This window comes from Lipotes vexillifer, unplaced genomic scaffold (assembly GCF_000442215.2).
Source record: "Lipotes vexillifer unplaced genomic scaffold, Lipotes_vexillifer_v1.1 scaffold1303, whole genome shotgun sequence".
Lineage (NCBI taxonomy): Eukaryota > Metazoa > Chordata > Mammalia > Artiodactyla > Lipotidae > Lipotes > Lipotes vexillifer.
The window spans coordinates 581242-599544 of record NW_006785848.1 but is presented as its reverse complement, the minus strand read 5'-3'; the positions used below and the strand labels follow the sequence as shown (position 1 = coordinate 599544).

The 18303-nt window shown below is 40.1% G+C and overlaps 1 protein-coding gene across 2 annotated transcripts in view; it reads right to left on the bottom strand.

Annotated features, from left to right (window-relative positions):
- Positions 1 to 201: 201 nt before the first annotated feature.
- The window catches only part of CCDC80 (coiled-coil domain containing 80), a 34821-nt gene continuing 16719 nt past the window's right edge, over positions 202 to 18303 (bottom strand). The window contains exons 4-8 of one of the 2 annotated variants that reach the window (XM_007458157.1): positions 12669 to 12805; positions 10929 to 11077; positions 4754 to 4857; positions 1886 to 1966; positions 202 to 710 (exon numbers count right to left, since the gene is read on the bottom strand). In XM_007458157.1, the coding sequence (XP_007458219.1) occupies positions 364 to 710; positions 1886 to 1966; positions 4754 to 4857; positions 10929 to 11077; positions 12669 to 12805 (818 nt within the window). In that variant the 3' untranslated portion in view covers positions 202 to 363. The remainder of the gene's footprint in view (positions 711 to 1885; positions 1967 to 4753; positions 4858 to 10928; positions 11078 to 12668; positions 12806 to 18303) is intronic. The other variant, XM_007458158.1, reaches the window with a different exon arrangement.

The window sequence follows — 18303 nt, the reverse complement described above, 5'->3', positions numbered from 1 at the left end:
CTTACCAATTAATACTAAAAATACTAAAAAGAAAGGTATAAATACTTACGCTATAGAATACTGTATTCCCAATCACGTCCACCATATTAAGAAAAGGAAAATATCCATTTTCAATAACATTATTCAGCACCAGATCCTCTCCAGTTAGACAAACAATTCTTTTAAACATCTCTATGATTTAAGGCTTCAGTAACAACTCAAGAGTAGGCAAAAGTTTGCTATTTATTTAATCTTGGAAGAACACTGAAAGAAAAAGGCAGGGAATGTAGGCAGTGTGGAAGAACTCTCCTTTACATAGCTGGCCACATGTGGCTTCAACAGCTGCAGGGGAAACTGGCTGGGGCTAAGGTTACATATTTCTGTTCAGTAAGGGTATCCATGGTGGTAACTCTCATGATGACGGTAGTCATCCTGGTAACCATCCTGGTATCCTTGATGGTAACTATGGTAACCATAGCCTGCATACTCATCTTCTGGGCAGCGCATCCCCAGTGACTGCTGAATAGCCATTTCCTGTCTCCGGAGTTGCATCGAATCAATTAAATCGTACACAATCACCATGGACCACATTGGGGAAGGATACCAGGATTTCACATTTCCATCTTTTCCAACTAGAAGCATGGAGAAGTACTCTGGGCTCACTTGAAAATAGTTACGTATGTCTTTCACCAAATGGGCTGGTACGTCTTCTCGCTCCACAACAGAGCTCCCTGGAATAGGATTAGAAAAGTTGTTAGCGGGTTGAAGAGGCAGCACTCAGGAAAGCATCAAAGTGAGAAGAAACCATTGTGAGAACAGAGAGAGGACCCAGGAGACTCTTCTCTTCAGCTCAAAAATCCAATTTAAAAAGTTTGCTTGTTTTTTCTATTAGCAAAGAAATGTCCCTGCTGTTCTACAACATTATTAGTGTATCCAACTTTGGGGCACATAATGTCTCCTTATAGGAATGTTACAAAGTATAAAACCAGTCCCTTCATTTAATCCTGGCAAGATCAACTGCTTTAAAATTTGTCACTAACAAAGATTATACTGTTCATATTTCTAAGTTTACTTCCAATTAGCTTAGTTTCTTCTTTGCGGTTACAGTTTTACTTTTGATGCTGTTGTCTTTATAACAAAACTCTTATTTCATTGTCAAAGGTGAAAAATACCAATTATCTAAGAGCTGGGAATATATTTAAACTATTATCATTAGTGAAAAGCAGAAAGGGAAGGGAGAAGGGCACTGACACTTTCTGGGTATCTGCTCTGTCCAGCACTGTGCCAGGGATTTATCCACATTATCTCAGGTAAAGTGCTTGATCTTGGATGGAAGGACTGGGTTCACTTTCTGAAATTTTTAGTCACTGTCATTTTCTTTCAGCTTCTCTGAGCCTTTTAGTATATGTCCTCATCTGTTGCAAGGGAATCAGTGAGATATGACCTTTGTGCCTCATAAAACTATTTCGAGAATTAAATGAGATAACATAGTCGAAAACGCTTTGTAAGCCAATAAAGCCCCATGCAGACAAAAAAGAATTACTTATTTCAGTTAAGAAAATGGATATTTTTGCTGTCACTTATGATTTTTTTTAGTAAAAACAATATTAGTGCTTGTGCTCTCCTTCCCCTTCTACATGCATCCTGTGTACACACACACACACAACACACACACCAATATTAGTGCTTGTGCTCTCCTTCCCCTTCTACATGCATCCTGTGTACACACACACACACACACACACACACACACACACACACACACACACACACGGGCAAACATGAAGAGGGAGGATTTTGTGACCTTTCTTCACCTGAGGGATACACCCACTGCTTACATACAAATTAACATAATTTAACTGACCTTATCAGTAGTTTATACTGTTTTAAAGTAACAAAACTTTACCATTAATCGGGAACAGCTCTAAAACTCCCCCTACTTCCTCTCCAACACCTAAAAGCTTCAGAACAGTTATGTGGCGCAGACCTAAGAGAAAAAAGAAAGCCGTAGAATCTGTAAGTCTTTCACTTCCAAAGACTGGATGTCTGAGAATTAAAAATCTCTAAGTTTAAAAAGAATATAAAACATAACCTGATTACATAAAATAATTCATTTTTTTAAAGTTTTTTCATTAAAAATATATATTTAAATACTTACAACATCTTGAAAAAAGACTAATTGCAGATTTTAGGATTAACAACAGGGTCAGATGTGGTCTGGTTTTGTTTTGTTTTTGCAGATTGAAATAGAAGAATTTGCTTTTAAACTGTGATTCTCACTCTACTAAATGACAAAACAAAAGTGAAGCCATCGGAACTTCAAAATATCTAAGATGATCTAAGCTGATTAGTGTTCTGGAAAAAAGTCATGCCTAAAGTTATAACAGCTTGCATGGATAATTTAATTTTCTCTCAAAGAAAAGACTACAGACCCTAGCCGTTGTGATTGTTTAAGAAATCATTCTGGCTTCCTCAAAGAAAAGTTTGTCAGTTTAAAGGGCAGGTTCTTAGCACTTTTTTAGAAGACTCAAAGGGGTAGCACAGCAGGCACAGCTTGCTTCCCAGCCTCAGCTAAAGTTTCAGGAAAGGAAAGAAGGTCATGCCTTGGTAGCTTGTTGGAATTCTTTTGAAGATGAAGCGCATACGAAAAGATTCAGGAGAAAGAACACCGGAGCACAAGGAGGCTCTAGATTCATCCTATTCAGATTTCGTGGTTTTAGACAAAATCCGAGCCTAGTCATGGTAGCAACTTGGAATGAAATATGAATGTTGACGGTGTTGACTGTCAAGGGGAGAAAACTGAAAGCCACCGTGGAGGGCTCTTTTAAGGAAGAGCTGAAATCCAGGCAAAATGCTATGACAAAAAAATTTTGTGGCCTTTACTTGTCTCCCAGAGAAGTGAAGTATTTCTATTCTACATGTTGCTGAGTCATATTTTCAAAAGGGAAGATCATGAATTTAATTATTCCTTAAAAACATGACTTGTTCACATTTCCTGTCTACTGCAAAAGTGTTTGACTTGGGCTCTGTGCAGAGATTCAAAATGAAACATCACCTAATAGCTGCTGCAAAGACATCTTTAGAAAATTAGCAAACCATGATTTTATTTATATTCTTATTGTGGAGGGTCATTAACTGCTCTAAAAACTTCTGTCTTACCCAGCACTGTTGGTGGCTATACATAATTTAAATTTTGCCTAAGAATACTGGCACAATCCAATCTTCTTTACATATATTGATATAAGTTCTTAAAGCATTAACCTTGTTAATAGGAGTATAAATAAAAATTCACAAATTTTCTAATTGTTTTTACTGTCATGAGTTCATTTTCTGCCTTCTTTTGAGTTATTATTTCACATCTTAAAATTGAAATGTATTTATAATGTTCAGGTACTGGGTCATAGCAAGGGCCCAGGCTCTGGTAATGTTTTACAAGACTTATGCCACCACACCACCTTTTATAAATCAAACACAGTTTTATAACTAATAAATGATTCTTCTTCCTAATAGAAGTATCAAAATAATAAAGATTCATCTATGTTCCAATTATGAATTTTTTAATCTGTGGCCCCCTAGCTACTCTTCCCCCCTCTAATGACTCTCTCAAAATTCTTCCTCTGCAGAGGTGTATCTTACATGAGACTTCAGTTGTGATTTCCACTTTTGAAATTGCCATTATCTCTTTGGCTCAAAACAGAACTTAGTAATAAGTTCTGTGTATTATGCATTTCCTTTCCTTTCTATATGTCCATATTCAAAATGATACTAGCTCTTTCTGACCACTAGGATAATAATGTTTGGTAAAGAAAGCATACATTAGTTTTCAAAACACTGAGCAATTTACTGCAAATAATGATAGTAATAATAAACTGCATTTCTCTTTGACCTGCTTCTCTTAAAGCATAAGGTTCTGTTTAACAGACCTTGCTGTCTTCCTGGTGCCCAGTTATAGATCAAAATCCTTTCTAAGGGAATGGCAATATAGTACAGTGTGCTTCAATTTATTCATTAATTCCCAAAGCCATTCCTGTTTTACCAAAGATATTTAATCTATGGAGAAGTACCCAATGTTGGTATCTAATTATTACCTAAGTAAACGATAATACCTGAGTTTTATGATCTTGAGACAAGTTTTTAAAAAGCAAACAAGAAGACAACATAATAGAGATCACTTGCAGTGGTTGAGAGTCTGCCTGCTAATGCAGGGGACACGGGTTCGAGCCCTGGTCTGGGAGGATCCCACGTGCCGCGGAGCAACTAGGCCCGTGAGCCACAACTACTGAGCCTGCGCATCTGGAGCCTGTGCTCCACAAGAGAGGCTGCAATAGTGAGAGACCGGCGCACCGTGATGAAGAGTGGCCCCCACTTGCCACAACTAGAGATAGCCCTTGCTCAGAAATGAAGACCCAACGCAGCAAAAATAAATTAATTAATTAATAAACTCCTATCCCCAAAATCTTCTTTAAAAAAAAAAAAAAAAATAGAGATCACTTAAAGTAAAGCAGCAGGTATTTTCAAACACTTTAATGAAGAACCTGAGAGGGCAGAATATTGAGAAAAAAGAAAAAAGAAAAACAGACCCCAGTTGACTAAGATTTCAGTCTGAAAGCAACTTTATCCTCAGTATAACTGAGTAAGTGTCTAGGAATCTACAGTTTGGACTGGGGAATATTTGGATGACCTAATGTTCCATTTTAGAACAGACCAGGAAGAGAGTGGTATGGGAAAGCAATGATGCTTTATGACAAGCAGGTCAGTGAGGCTTCCCACTCACCAAAATTGCATGCCTGACCACTGAGGGCAGAGAGCTGCTGTGAATAGGCCCAGTCTTCATCATTAGGCGCTGAGATCACTAGCAACCGCCTCCTCCATCGGAACCTGGAGAAGAAGCAGAAGGCCACAATCGCTGCTTCAAACAATAGAGGCCAGTGTGAAAACGCAGAGTAACTTTGGCTGTCATTGTTTTTCCTGTGCCCAGAATAAAAAACAGTGACCCTTAGAAATATTTCATAGCTCCTCAAAGCCTAATATTAAACGGTATTACCACATTTCTTGCACTTTTTCTTTTGTAACTTCACAGTCTGCCATACTGTGACATTTGCGTGATGTGTCAGGCATGAGTCTGGTCATCAGGCATGAGTCTGGTCCCCATGCCTGATGAGGTCACTTAGGGAGAGACGAAGCTCTCAGATACAATGAAAACTAGCCGATATTGTATGTTAAATTGTAGCCACAGAAATAAGGGAATCAGAAAATAACTGAAGAAAACTCAGGTTCTGGGGCTTCCCTGGTAGCGTAGTGGTTGAGAGTCCGCCTGCCGATGCAGGAGACAAGGGTTCGTGCCCCGGACCGGGAAGATCCCACATGCCGCGGAGCGGCTGGGCCCGTGAGCCATGGCCGCTGGGCCTGCGTGTCCGGAGCCCGTGCTCCGCAACGGAAGAGACCACAACAGTGAGAGGCCCGCGTACCGCAAAAAAAAAAAAAAAAAACACAGGTTCTGGTAGAGTTCCCTAGGGTTTTTGGGTGGGGCAGGGATCAGTGAATATATGGACAGGAAACAACAGTATGGAGAAAAAGAACTGAATTTTAAGTAGATGACAGTGACAGGAAGAAGGAAAATAGGAAAGTGTCTTAAAGGGTCAAGGAGGGTTCCTGGAAAAACAAAGCCCTATGTACCTTCCTCAATAGCCAGTGGTTCTTCCAGGGGCAAATGCTAGTTCTAAAATGTACCCTATCATCATAGTAAGAACCACCACTTACAGAGTACCCCTATGAAGTAGAATGGGGCTAAACCTAGAGCCATAGGATTTTAGATTATATGATAAACTTGTTTCTGCTCTTACAGCTCCAACACGGCAGGGCAGTGGAAAGAGCTTTTGTCTTACAGCCAGGAAGCTTGGTCCACATTTTGTCACTGCCACTTTTTGGGTTCCTTGAGCATGTCACTCTGTTCATCTAAGTCATAGTTCTTCCTTAGCTCTAGAATCAAAAAAAGCATCCAGGGCTTCCCTGGTGGCGCAGTGCTTGAGAGTCCGCCTGCCGATGCAGGAGACGCGGGTTCGTGCCCCGTTTCGGGAAGATCCCACATGCCGCGGAGCGGCTGGGCCCGTGAGCCATGGCCGCTGAGCCTGCGCGTCCGGAGCCTGTGCTCCGCAAATGGGAGAGGCCACAACAGTGAGAGGCCCGCATAACGCAAGAAAAAAAAAAAAAAAAAAGCATCCACCTCAAAGAGGTGTTATAAGAATTAAACTCTAAAACCCATCAATGTAAGTTATGCATGTGATGGCATGGATATAGATCATGTCTTAATCTGCAGGCTTCTTGATTTAGAACTCTGTCCTACTGATGGATAATGTCCATTTCCCCATTAACAGATCTTGGACATTATCTATCATGATGTCATACAACAACCCACTTAATCCTTATGTTTGTGTATCATTTTATAGCTCACTTTCACCTACACAATATGTGATCCTCACTAGAGTACAGTGAGGGCATGACTTGTTTTCCCCATTTTACAGATAACAAAACGCGGCTTAGAGAAGTGAGGTAACTTGCCTAACTAGTAAATCTAAGAAGTGGTACCGAAATACAGATTTCTCTGACTCCTGGTGCAGTGCTTTCCCTAGTCTGCCCCCTCAGAGGTGCTGATGCTTGGCTGGAGCGTCAGGGTCCCAAAGAGGATAGGAAGGAGAGAGGGTGTGTATCCAAGGGGCCGCTGCATGCATTTGTTTCAAATTCCACCTTCACTGGAGAAGGGTTTTTGCTTTCTGCCCTCAGTGCTGGTGACTGCGGGGTGTCAGTGCAATCATGGAGCCGGAAGCCAGTTGATTTTATTCATGGCTTCTCTCCCTGTGCCCCTTCAAGCCTCACAGTGAACAGGAGAGTTTTCAGTCCCAAAGAAAATGGCCTCTTAGGGGAATAGTGGTTTGGATGAATGAGAGAAAATGATAGTCTGATGAAATACAACCTCTGAATGGGTGCCTGTAGCAAGGCTCGCCAAGAATTGCTTGCTGTGACATTACATTAGCTTCCTCTGCTTGTTTATCTTCAAAGGGAAAGAAAAACTAAAATCTCCACTGAGGATAGGAAGATGAATGTATTTGCATAAAGGAGGGGACAGGAGAGTCTGAGACTGTCTGAGGTTTCCTGGGAAACGGAACAGTGACTGCTCTCGGATCACGAAAAGGGTCTCCTGTATCTTCCCTGCTTCCTTAGGAGGCATGCCAGACCAGCACCGGCACCCCAGCCAGCACCCAAAGCAGGCCAGCCTTCCTGGCCTCACACAGGGCTTCAGAGTATCCTGGAGGGAGCTATTCTGGGTGAGGTCTATTTTGGCTTGTTTACCTGTGTGCACCACTGAATGCTGTCAGACTGTAGAAGGATGGGATCTGAGACTCCCTGTCTCAGACACCATCAGGAGAAGGTCATTTCCCCTAAGTGATGATTCTTTATCCCACAGACCTTTACATTAAGACGCAAGGCCCCAGCTCCCAGCACTGAAGGACAAATGTTAATGGAACTAACTTCTGTGGGAAGTAACAAGAGATGTGAATGTGGCCCAGATCCTTATTTTGGACAAATTGTTTTTCCGTCACCTTACTTTGTCAGTAAATAGAAAGTCTACAAGCTATGCATGTGTTTGCTTCTTTTAACTCGCATTTCCAAATTAGTGTTCATTTGCCCACTCTTTAGGGCTTCTGTCTCAGAGAAAGGTAATTATAGCCTGAACCATATGAGTGTCACTAAAAACTAGACTGGCTTCAGAGTCTGGTCAGCTGAAACCAGGCTGTATAGACCCACCAACAACTCAGCAAATATGAAGGAAAATTCCCATTTGGATACTCCTTTATTTATAGAACAGTTAGGTAGAAAAAACATTTTTTTTTTCAGTTCTTTTTGCCTGGGTTTCAGTTCTGAAGGTGTTTATTAAATCTCCTCTTAGCTCTCCTTTGATGACAAAGTTCTCTAACTAGGACCTGAATAAATGGCCCTAATACTACTAATAACCACCATTTATTGATTACTTGCTTTGTACTAGGTTCTAGCTCATTTCCTTTAGTATCAAATTTACCTTTCACAACAATCTTAAGAATAGATCAATTTATTATGCCCATTTTGCAAATGAAAAAACTAAAGCCCAAAGAGGTTAAGCCATTAGCCCAAGGTCACACAGCTAATAAGTGGAGAAACAAGGAATCAACTTCAGAGCTGCCTTACTCATGCCTTTAAGTAATACACTATTCTACTTTAATTTTTAAGATCAGTGATAACTGTCAGCACGATGATTCCATGACCACAGGTCATAGATAGCCATAGGACATCTAATTTATAATCATATGCCATTCTGAATATCCAAAGAAGATGTATGTTCCTGAAATAGTAGTGAATATAAGAGCTCACAAGTCTCTGACATTAGAAGGAAAATACATTTACATTATGTAGGGCCCTATCCAGTTCAAAAGACTTTAGATGCGAAATATGTATAAGGTCTTAAGAATCAAAAAAATACAAATTCAAGTCAGTGATCACCTTGAATGAGCATTGCAAGCTTTGTGAGTGAACAAAAGTGAGATAATGTCCGTTTTCCCTTTCAAGTTTTGAAACCCATGACACTGTGATTGTAAAAAGACCCTCTGCCTGGAAATGGTGAAAATAATCCCTCAGAATGTCTGTAGTTGCAGGTCTCATGGCTGGCCTAAATCCTTGGTCATAAATAATATCAATGAACTAGATGGTTACTGCTTTAGAGATCAGGCTATGTGAGTTTAATGGGTTGGTTCAGTGGGTATGCCTCTTTCAGTCCTAGAAGATTTAGAATTAAGAAGAGGAAGTTTGCAAAGAATCAAAATCGTAGTGATAATATACATTTCTGATTTTCTTTATATAATTTATGTTCTTGTGAAACTTAAGAGAATTTGGCTTAAAATGATAGCCTTGAAACTCGAATGTGTTATTGAGTATTTGGTTTAGATGTATAGTTTTAGGTTGAAATCTTACTAAGTGTATACAGTTATTGGAACATCTGAGAAAACTTTAGATTCACTGTATTTACAAGATTAACTTATTAAACTTATGGCTCATTTAAGTACTCAGAAAGGTTTTGTTTATTTCAAGGAATTGAAAGAAATATATTAAATGTAAAATGGTTGTTTGGCATAATGACATTGTTTAATTACTGAGTTCATAAGTGAGATTAAACATTATTCAAAAGCCCCTTAAGAGTGATAGTTAAAATTTGCCAGGTTATAAATAAAATGATAAGATTTAAAAGCCTAACTTAAAAGTTTAAGAGAAAACTAAGGTCTTGAATTTATAACTTGGATATATTTAACACTATTGGTTAAAATCAAAAGTCAACTTCTAAAGAATCTTTTCTGCCTAAAAAAGGAGAGAAAGGTAAAAGAAATAAAAAGAAGGGAAGGAAAGGGAAGGGGAGGGGAAGAAAATACCTCAAGGACAACAGCAAGCTCTTATCCTCAATCTTCTAAATCACTGCCATCTAGAAGGATGACCTTGAACTAAAAGTTGATATTTCAGAGCCCCCAGGATTGGACAAGAAGCCATCGGCCCAGTAGAGCCCTAGAGCCCTTTCTCAGCCAGGAGAGTGGCCTGAAGACTGAATGAGCCTTATGTCCTTAGGGAGCCATGCACCTTTCATCTCCACTCCAGGTATTTGCACTGTACTGAAAATTTGGATGAAGGCAGAATCTTGGGTTCCTTTCAGCTCTGAAATCCTGTGGTTTTAGGAGTATCTTTCTTCACTTCAAACTCTGGGCCTCTGGGTTCACACTAAAAATAATTCACATTATTTTTTCAAAACGAGTGTTAGATAAGAGCGTGGGCTTTGGCAACCAGATTATCCTGGGGCCACTAAGTTCTAGAACTGACACTAGCTCAGTGATGAAAGTTATTTAATCTCCATTAGCCTGAGTTGTCTTGTCTGCAGCAAGACAGTAGTTACAGTATTTAGATCATGGGATTGTTGTGAAGATTAAACTCAGGAGGCAAGAAGTGCTTGGCACAAAAGGTGATTACAGCAACCCTGGAGTGGAAGTAGGGCTACTTGCTGTCGTTATCCTCATGGGTGAGAGATTTTTAAGATAGGGTTAATTGGAAGCATAGGGGCAGCATACCTAGAAAATTGTAAGCTGAAAATTTGGATGAATGGCAAGTCCTATGCTCTTTACACATCATGTTGTTATCTCTTAAAAGACCCAAGCTCCCTGAATCTAGAGGAATTCAGATTATCCATTTCCTAATCACAGAATTCTTGATGCTTAGGTGAAATTGCTGCATCCTTGCACCTCTTAAGGTCCCAAGGATTTGTAGAATTTTCATCCAACATGAGGGAAGGGATGGAGAAGGGAATAAGTAGAGTGATTTGTCTTACACTCTTTTTTGTATATGTACTAGAGTTTCCCTATAATGGTTTTCAATAAACCATACTCCCCAAGGAATCAGGGAGCTGGGTCAAGAGGATTTCTCCTTTTGAGGTCTTAGTGGAGCTTTTGTTCTCTGCAGAGTTGGAAGGAAGCAGAAAATCAAGCAGTGTTCCAAATCCTGTTTGGAACTAGAAAAGGCCCAATAAATATGTAAAATAAAAGTACAGTATACAAAGTCCTCCAAATTGACTGACTGAATAAACTAACCCTCACAGAATTCTGTATCTGTGCCAAAAAAAAAAGGCAGAGAAAAAGAAAAGACCTATCCGAAGCCACCAAATTAACACTCAAGCTTGGAGCTGACCCCAGCCAGCCTTGCAACCAGAGCAACTTCCGAAAGGACAAGACTAAGCCTGGTGGCTAGAGTGCCGTGAAGAGGACAGGCGTCTCACAGGGAAGGTCACTCTGCACACACCTGTCTGCTCTGTGTTTCTCTGGGGTTTTCATTAGCTCACTCAGAACACTCTCCCGTCTGCCTCCTCGGGGTCTCCAAAGGTGATGTACCTGGATAGGAAGTTCTCCAGGGACTGCTTCTTGTCTTCCTTGCAAACAATGCCCTCCCTCTTCTGCTTTTCCATGTCTTTGATTCGGGACTGGAAGGTATCAATCACATCGAACACAGACTTCATTGCTATAGGCACCTCATAATATTGCTGTTGAAGGAAAAATAAAAAGTATATAATGTATAAAGGTGTTTCTTCCCGATGTCCAGAGGATAGAGAGCTTGCGAGAATTCAGGGTGGCTCCAGGGAAATCAGAGCCTGGAGGGCTCTTTGATTTATAAATTCTCTCCTGCAGTAGTACCTCTGCTGATTTTTTGAGGTTTTGAATCCATGAAACAAAAGCCTTTACCTTCCATGAAGGTCTTAACTTCACTCTTTTTATTGGGAAGGGTCCATGCCTTCCTCACCACACATATTCTAGGATCACTTCCCTACCTCTGGGACTAAGCTGGTTCCTCTTCACTATACAACTGGAGAGAAGGTCAGAAACCCTGTACTAAACACAAGAAAACAAATGGAATAACATGTTAGAGTATCTGACCTGAGCAATAAGGGTAATTTTCCACCAGAAGGAGGCCTGCTCTGTGGTCATCAGAAATCTACATAAACTCTTTGTGATTCCCAGAAACTATTTTATTGAGTGAGCATTACTTAAAATTAGGTCATGTTTGCTTATGTATTCTCAGAAAAAAAGTTGGATCTAACTTTTTTGGGGATAATGAAATTCAGTTTCCTGCATCAAAGCTGTCTGGACTTAGAACAGCAACCTGAGGTGGATTTGAGGGCTGGCTGATCAGCATAAGTGCCCTCAGTGGGAATTTAGTAAATCATGGAATGTGAAAGCTGGCCGAGACCTTGGGGATCATCTAGTCCAACCTCTCACATTAGAGGTGGCACAACACAAATGTGGAATGAATTATTGAAGGGATCTCTCTCCAGATCCAGAAAAATACTGCAGGTTGAATCAGCTATTCTAATAGCCCAGGCAGCTTTTTGTAAAAAGGATTTTCATGTAAGCATGGGCTCTGGAGTCAACCTGTGTGGGTATGAAGCCCAACACTAACTGGGTGAACTTGGGCAAGTTACTTAACTACTCTGGGTCTCTATTTGTCCTCTGTGAAACAATGGTAATACTTGCTATTTATCTTAGAGGTTTGAGACAAGGATTGTAAACATCTGAGATGAGTGCTTGACATAATGAAAGCACTCAGTAAAGTTAGTTATTATTGTTAATATTATTATGACTACATGGCACGGTTTTTCAGGGTTCAGAATCTCTGTCCTTATCATAGGAAGAAAGTAGGTGTAAAACCCTACTGTCTTGCCCATGTTGGATCAGGAGGCAAACTTCCAGGCCCTTTCAAAATAGGCCTATGTTAAATCTGGGTTTTCTGAAAACAGAAGCTAAATACTCTTTACTTTTTATCACCAGGGCCTGGCTGGTGATAAACATCATAGCTATTCAACAATTGTCTGGTGAATGCATGACTTTGATGTTACAGAAGAATTTAGTCTGAGTCAAGTAGCTGGGCCATAGGTGGTCATCCAATCCAATATTTTCCATAGACCACATTTCTAGACACAAATTCTACAGGACAGTGGGAACTATTTGGACCATTTCAAAACCTTCCAATTTATGAAATAACTTGTGCTTAGTCATATGTCTAATAGACTCATTGACAAAAAATTGAGTTGCTATCTTAAGGCATGTCACTGCATCGTCCAAAACAGGAACCCATACCTTGACTCTCAGGTCCACATCGGTGAGCACCATGAAGAAGTCATTGTAGGTCATTCCATACTCCTTCCTTAGCTCGCTGATAAGATGCTGGTCTACCAAGTCCTCATCATCCACAACACGCATAGGTTTCTCATTATCTTAAGGCAAATGAAATGTGAATAAATATGGATGTGACAAAACAGAAATCAGTGCGAAACCAAAGGGTGGAGGCCCTGAGCCTTCATCCCAAGTTAATTAGAACAGTTTTTGTTAGTTGCACACATTTGACTAACATTTTGTTTGAACAAGCGTTTCCAAAGTGAACAAATAAATATAGAAACAAGTGAACAAACTCATTTTGAAAATCACTCTTCCAAAGATGATCAAACTGCCATCTCTGCCCACCCTGGTCATAGTGAATCAGAAGGACCAACGTGAGAGTGAAGCTGCTGAGTCATCCCTGGAAGAAGATTTTGCCAACTCACTCTGGGGATGAGTCATCACCCTAACTCACCAGGGAACCAGACCCAGATTCTTTGGTTAAGTTTTATTTCATTTTACATTTTATTTTAGTTTTAGTTATTTGTTTAAGTCTAAAATCAGTGTCTGTTCCTCCCACTTAGAGTATCACTTTGGGACTCAGTGAACTATGTCATTGCAATAGAGAAAAATAAAAAGCCTACGTTCAAGTCTGGTCATTTGGCTCCAAAACAAGTCAAGCTCTTCATAATATAAATTTTGTAAGTGAATACAATTTTAAGTAAAATGTTACTGAATTTATGGAAGTTTTTAGTGTTAGGTATTTTTTCAAATATCAAGCCCTGAAAACAAATTATTATAATTCAGAGTGGTTCCTAAAGGTGCTACTGGGTTAATGGGAAGTATGAACATGGCAAATTACTATGTCTGGAAAGCATTTTGGAAAGGATAGGACAGCTTTATTTACTTCTTCTCTCCCATACAGGTCACGGTGTTTCCCTCAACCCTATTAGAATTTTTATCTGCAAACAATCCCCTGTATTTTTCAAAAATGTACAAAAGTTAAAGTTAGCAAATATGTGATAACAGATCTATTACAGAAGGGAATCTATCAGTTATTATCAATACTGCTACCCAATGAATAGTACTACAGTAGAAAAAAACACAATTTTGCAGATACAGAGGTTATACAGCTGAGTACCTCAGACTATTACTCTTTTATTGATATAAAGGAGACAATTACAATTTAAGTATTACTTTGGTTTATTTGATTAGGATTGAAAGTATATAAGTTGAAAGTATATAAACAAAAAGCTTCATTCTCCCAAGCAGATCATAAAGAGAGGGGAGAGAATGCTATCATTAATAAAATATAAATTAATTTAAAAGAATTGTTAGGTTCATGGTGTTGGTTTTTGTTTAGTATAGCTCATTGAATAAAAACAGCAACTTGCAGAATAAAGTGCATAGTATGATGTTATTCTTAAAAGGAAATAAAGAAAAAGAAAACATAATACATCCATATGGGAATATGCATAGGAAAAAGTCCACAAGGACATACAGCTGACAAAAATGGTTGCCTCTGGGGAGTGGGAAGAGGTGAGGTAGAAAATTTCACTCTTTACTCCATGTAAGTGTATATTATTTAAATTTTAACAAGGAGCATATTTTACTTTGTGATTAATAACAAAAACAATAATAATAATAATGAAGGAAATCTTTAAAAAACTGATTTGTAAATGTCCTCAACAACTAATGTTCTGATTCCAAGACTTTACAAACCAGATTTTATCTTGAACCTAGGAATTGCTATTTTTAATCCATAACATACATTCATTTTTGCTTTTGTTCATTGAACAAAATATTTGCTGCCTGCCAGTGTCCTAAGCTGATTCTGTGCTGGATGCTGAATTCAGAGATAAGTAACTTGAACAGAGTTCAAGTTCCTCAGTAGAATCAGAATTAGAACATTTACATCTACCTAACAGATAAAGTCACAAAAACCACTGAATGGCTGAGATGAAAGGAAATTGGAGACTAGTGGATTTCAAAAATGGGCCCAATTCTCCACCCTCCCTATACTTACACTTTGCCCAGTAGCTGTAGCTACCTGTTATGGTGGATGGGTTGAACTGTCCTACCTCTTGATTCTGAGTTCATCTATATAACTTGCTTTGGTCAGGGTTAGCCAGTGTTCACATAAGTGATACAAACGGAGGCTAGAAATGGGCCTGCACATTTGGGTTTCCTGCTGCTTCTGCCATTACCATGAGACTATGTCCATACTAGCCTTGTAGAGGATAAGTCAAGCCAAGTTACTCTGGTCTCACCCCAGCCAGGGCTATCCCAGATCAACTGACAGCCAGTTGACCCCAAACATGTGTGCAAGCCCAGCCAAGATCAGCAGAACCACCTAACCAATAGGCAGCTGACTGCAAACACATGGGCAAGCCTAGCCAAGCCAAGGCTGAACCTTTCAGGCTTGTGACTCAATGAATGTTTAATGTCGTATGCCACTGAGGTGTGTGGGTCTTTATTACATAGCCTTATTGTGGCAATAGATAACTGCTACAGACATTATCTGGCCCAACCCAGTCACATTACTCAAGATGAAACCAAGGACTGCAGTGGACACTCTGCAGTGCTGGCCAGATCCTACCTTCAGGACTGAAGCTGCTGTGAATGTTAGCAGCTGAATCCCTCTCTGAAAACTGCTCTCCTTAGAAAAGTGCTGCCTTGCCCCAAATCACACCCTTACAAAGAGACAGCCCACACTCAGTGGTTGCTGCAGGGGGGGAGGGAGTAGATATAACAGCTGCCCCCCTGCCTCAAAGTGAACAACGTTGAAGGGCCAATTGCATTCAAATTCCCTCTCTGTCACTTTGCATCCCTCACCCCTCATAGGCATTATTCCTGAGAATACTCCCCATTAACCTCTTGCATGCAAATCTCAGAGTCTGTTTCCCAGAGAACCAACCTATCACAGACACCATGAAGGGAGCAATCTGCTCAAGTTCACATTGCTAGTTAATAACAGACTGCAGGTTAGGACCCAGGTAACATGACCTCACTCCCATCCAGTCCTCTCTCTACTTTCACAAAATGCACCACACTCAAGGATAGAGATGACCCAAGACCAAGATTTAAACCAAATTTTATTCTACTAAGATATGGAGGGAAAAAAAAAAAAAAAAAACAACTTCATGGTCTGGATTCTCCCTTCAACTAGAATATTTTCTGAAATGATTTGATCAAACTAAAAATGATAAATAGAACATTTTGCACTCCCAGCCTACAGAAGATCTACATCCCGAAGCAATGTTTGTGCTGAGAGAATCTGCCAAAGAAAAACAATGAAAGGCCTCACGAACACTGGATCCAACTGGGATGGGGACAACTCTAGAGCAAAACAGAGTCTACCTCTGGCTGAATTCTGAGGAGGGTAAGCGTGAGGCCAGTTCCTGTCTCCAGCTGCCTACTCCTGACACAGGTCTCTGTTACGCTCTACATTCCGTGTAAATCAGGGCTGGGTGAACAAGAGGTTCTCTTCAGTCTGGAAAAGCAACATAAATTTGGCAGCTTCTTATTAAATTTATCCAAGTTCTGCCAAAGATCTCTAGCCCTCCTCAAGGATGGCAGGGATTAAAGCAAACATTCTTTAGAACACATCCTATAAATTGTCCATATGGTCCCGATCCACCTAAAATGATTCACAGACCCAAGCCCATTTGGTAGGATCTGGTCATTCCACACAACGTGCCCCCGGACCTAAGATTTTGTGTGTGTGTGTGTGGTACAGGGGCCTCTCACTGCTGTGGCCTCTCCCCTTGCAGTGCGCAGGCTCCGGACGCGCAGGCTCAGCGGCCATGGCTCACGGGCCCAGCCGCTCCACGGCATGTGGGATCTTCCCAGACCGGGGCACGAACCCGTGTCCCCTGCATCGGCAGGCGGACTCTCAATCACTGCGTCACCAGGGAAGCCCCTGGACCTAAGATTTTTGAGGAGGGACAGGGGGGAGGATGAACTCTGCTGTGTGCTGATGGGTACTGGCCCTAGAAGAGGAACACCTGCCTAGTTTCCCACCCTTTAAGAACTCCAACTCCAAAAGTCAGTGGTCTTCAGGTAGTAGTAAGTTTCTTCATGTATTCGTTCTTCCATGTCTGACTATAGACAGCAGTGACACTGCAGAAAAATTCAGCTCCAATTACAACTTATTAAACACCAACTGTGTGCCAGGCATTGTGTCTGAAGCCTCCCTCTGTGACTGCTGCGTCTCTGTGACATCCGTGGTTTCTCCTCTTTCTCTTCATCCCTAAATTCAGGCCATTCCTCCAATGTCCTAAAACCACTTCAGCTCCCCCATTGCTTCAGAAGTTCCCAATTTCCTCTTGCAGTTTTTCAAAGTATGAGTCACTGTCTACCTTTATCATGAACCTGGAGTGCATGTTAAAATTACAATCCTTTAATCCAGATCTATCTGGTTCATGCTCCCCGGGGGGCACTATTCCTCTGCCTCAATCAATTGTCTCAATTGTCTAGAAAGACCAATTTGCCAATTTGTCTTGCCTATGAAGAATGTGTCCTGCCAGGTGCTTTTCTGTCCTACAGACTGACTACTAAACCTTAAAAGTTATTTAAAATTTATTTGAAAAATATATTTAGAAATCTTTAGTGACTTCACATGGTTTACCAAATAAAGTTTGAATTCTTTGTCCTGGTATTTGAAATCCTCTAAAATCGGGTGTAAATCTATATTTCTAGCCCTCTCTTCTCTTCTATCCTACACCCAACCTTCTGCTCTAGATCAAACTTAGCTGCAAATCAGAATCCCTTGAGCAACATTTTAAAAACAGATTTCTGGACCCCATCCCCAAACTGGGTCAGCAACTTGGAGTGGGGAGAGGACCAGGGAGTCTGAATTTTCCTTCTGTTTTATAAAGAACGCCTATAAACTGAGATTAAAAAGACCAACAACACAATAGAAAAATAAGCAAAGGACACTAAAAACAAAGCATAAATGTTCCTGAAACATATAAAAATATCTTCGATCATACTCATAAAAAGAGAAATGCAACCTAACACTATATCACACTAAGATACCATTTTTCACACACTGCATTCCCTAAAAACATTCACAAGTTTGATCGCACAGTCTATTGAAGAGGTTTGGGGAGACAGACGTTCTTACACATTTTTGGTGGGACTGCAATATGATACAACTTGTATGGAGAGAAATTTGGTGATATCTACCAAAACTAGGTACACTTTCTGTTTGGCCCAACAATCTTACTTCTCAGAATCTATTGTAAAGATATACCCACGTACATAGAGTGACATGTGTGCAGGTTAATTCTGAAATTGTTTATAAAAACAATATAGTGAAAGCAATCCAAATGTCTATCGAGGGGAATGGTTAAAGAGGCTGTGGTAGAATCTCACAGTGGCTTAATAAAGAATGAGAAAGATCTCTATGTACTCATAAGAAAAGATCTCCAGGAAATATATTTAAATGAAAGAAGCAAAATGCAAAGTAGTCCATATAGTATACTATAGTTTGTATAAAAAAGAAGGGGAAAACAAAAAGAAACTACTTTGTAGCACAGGGAACTATATTCAATATCTTGTAATAGCCTATAATGGAAAAGAATCTGAAAAAGAATATATATATATATATATA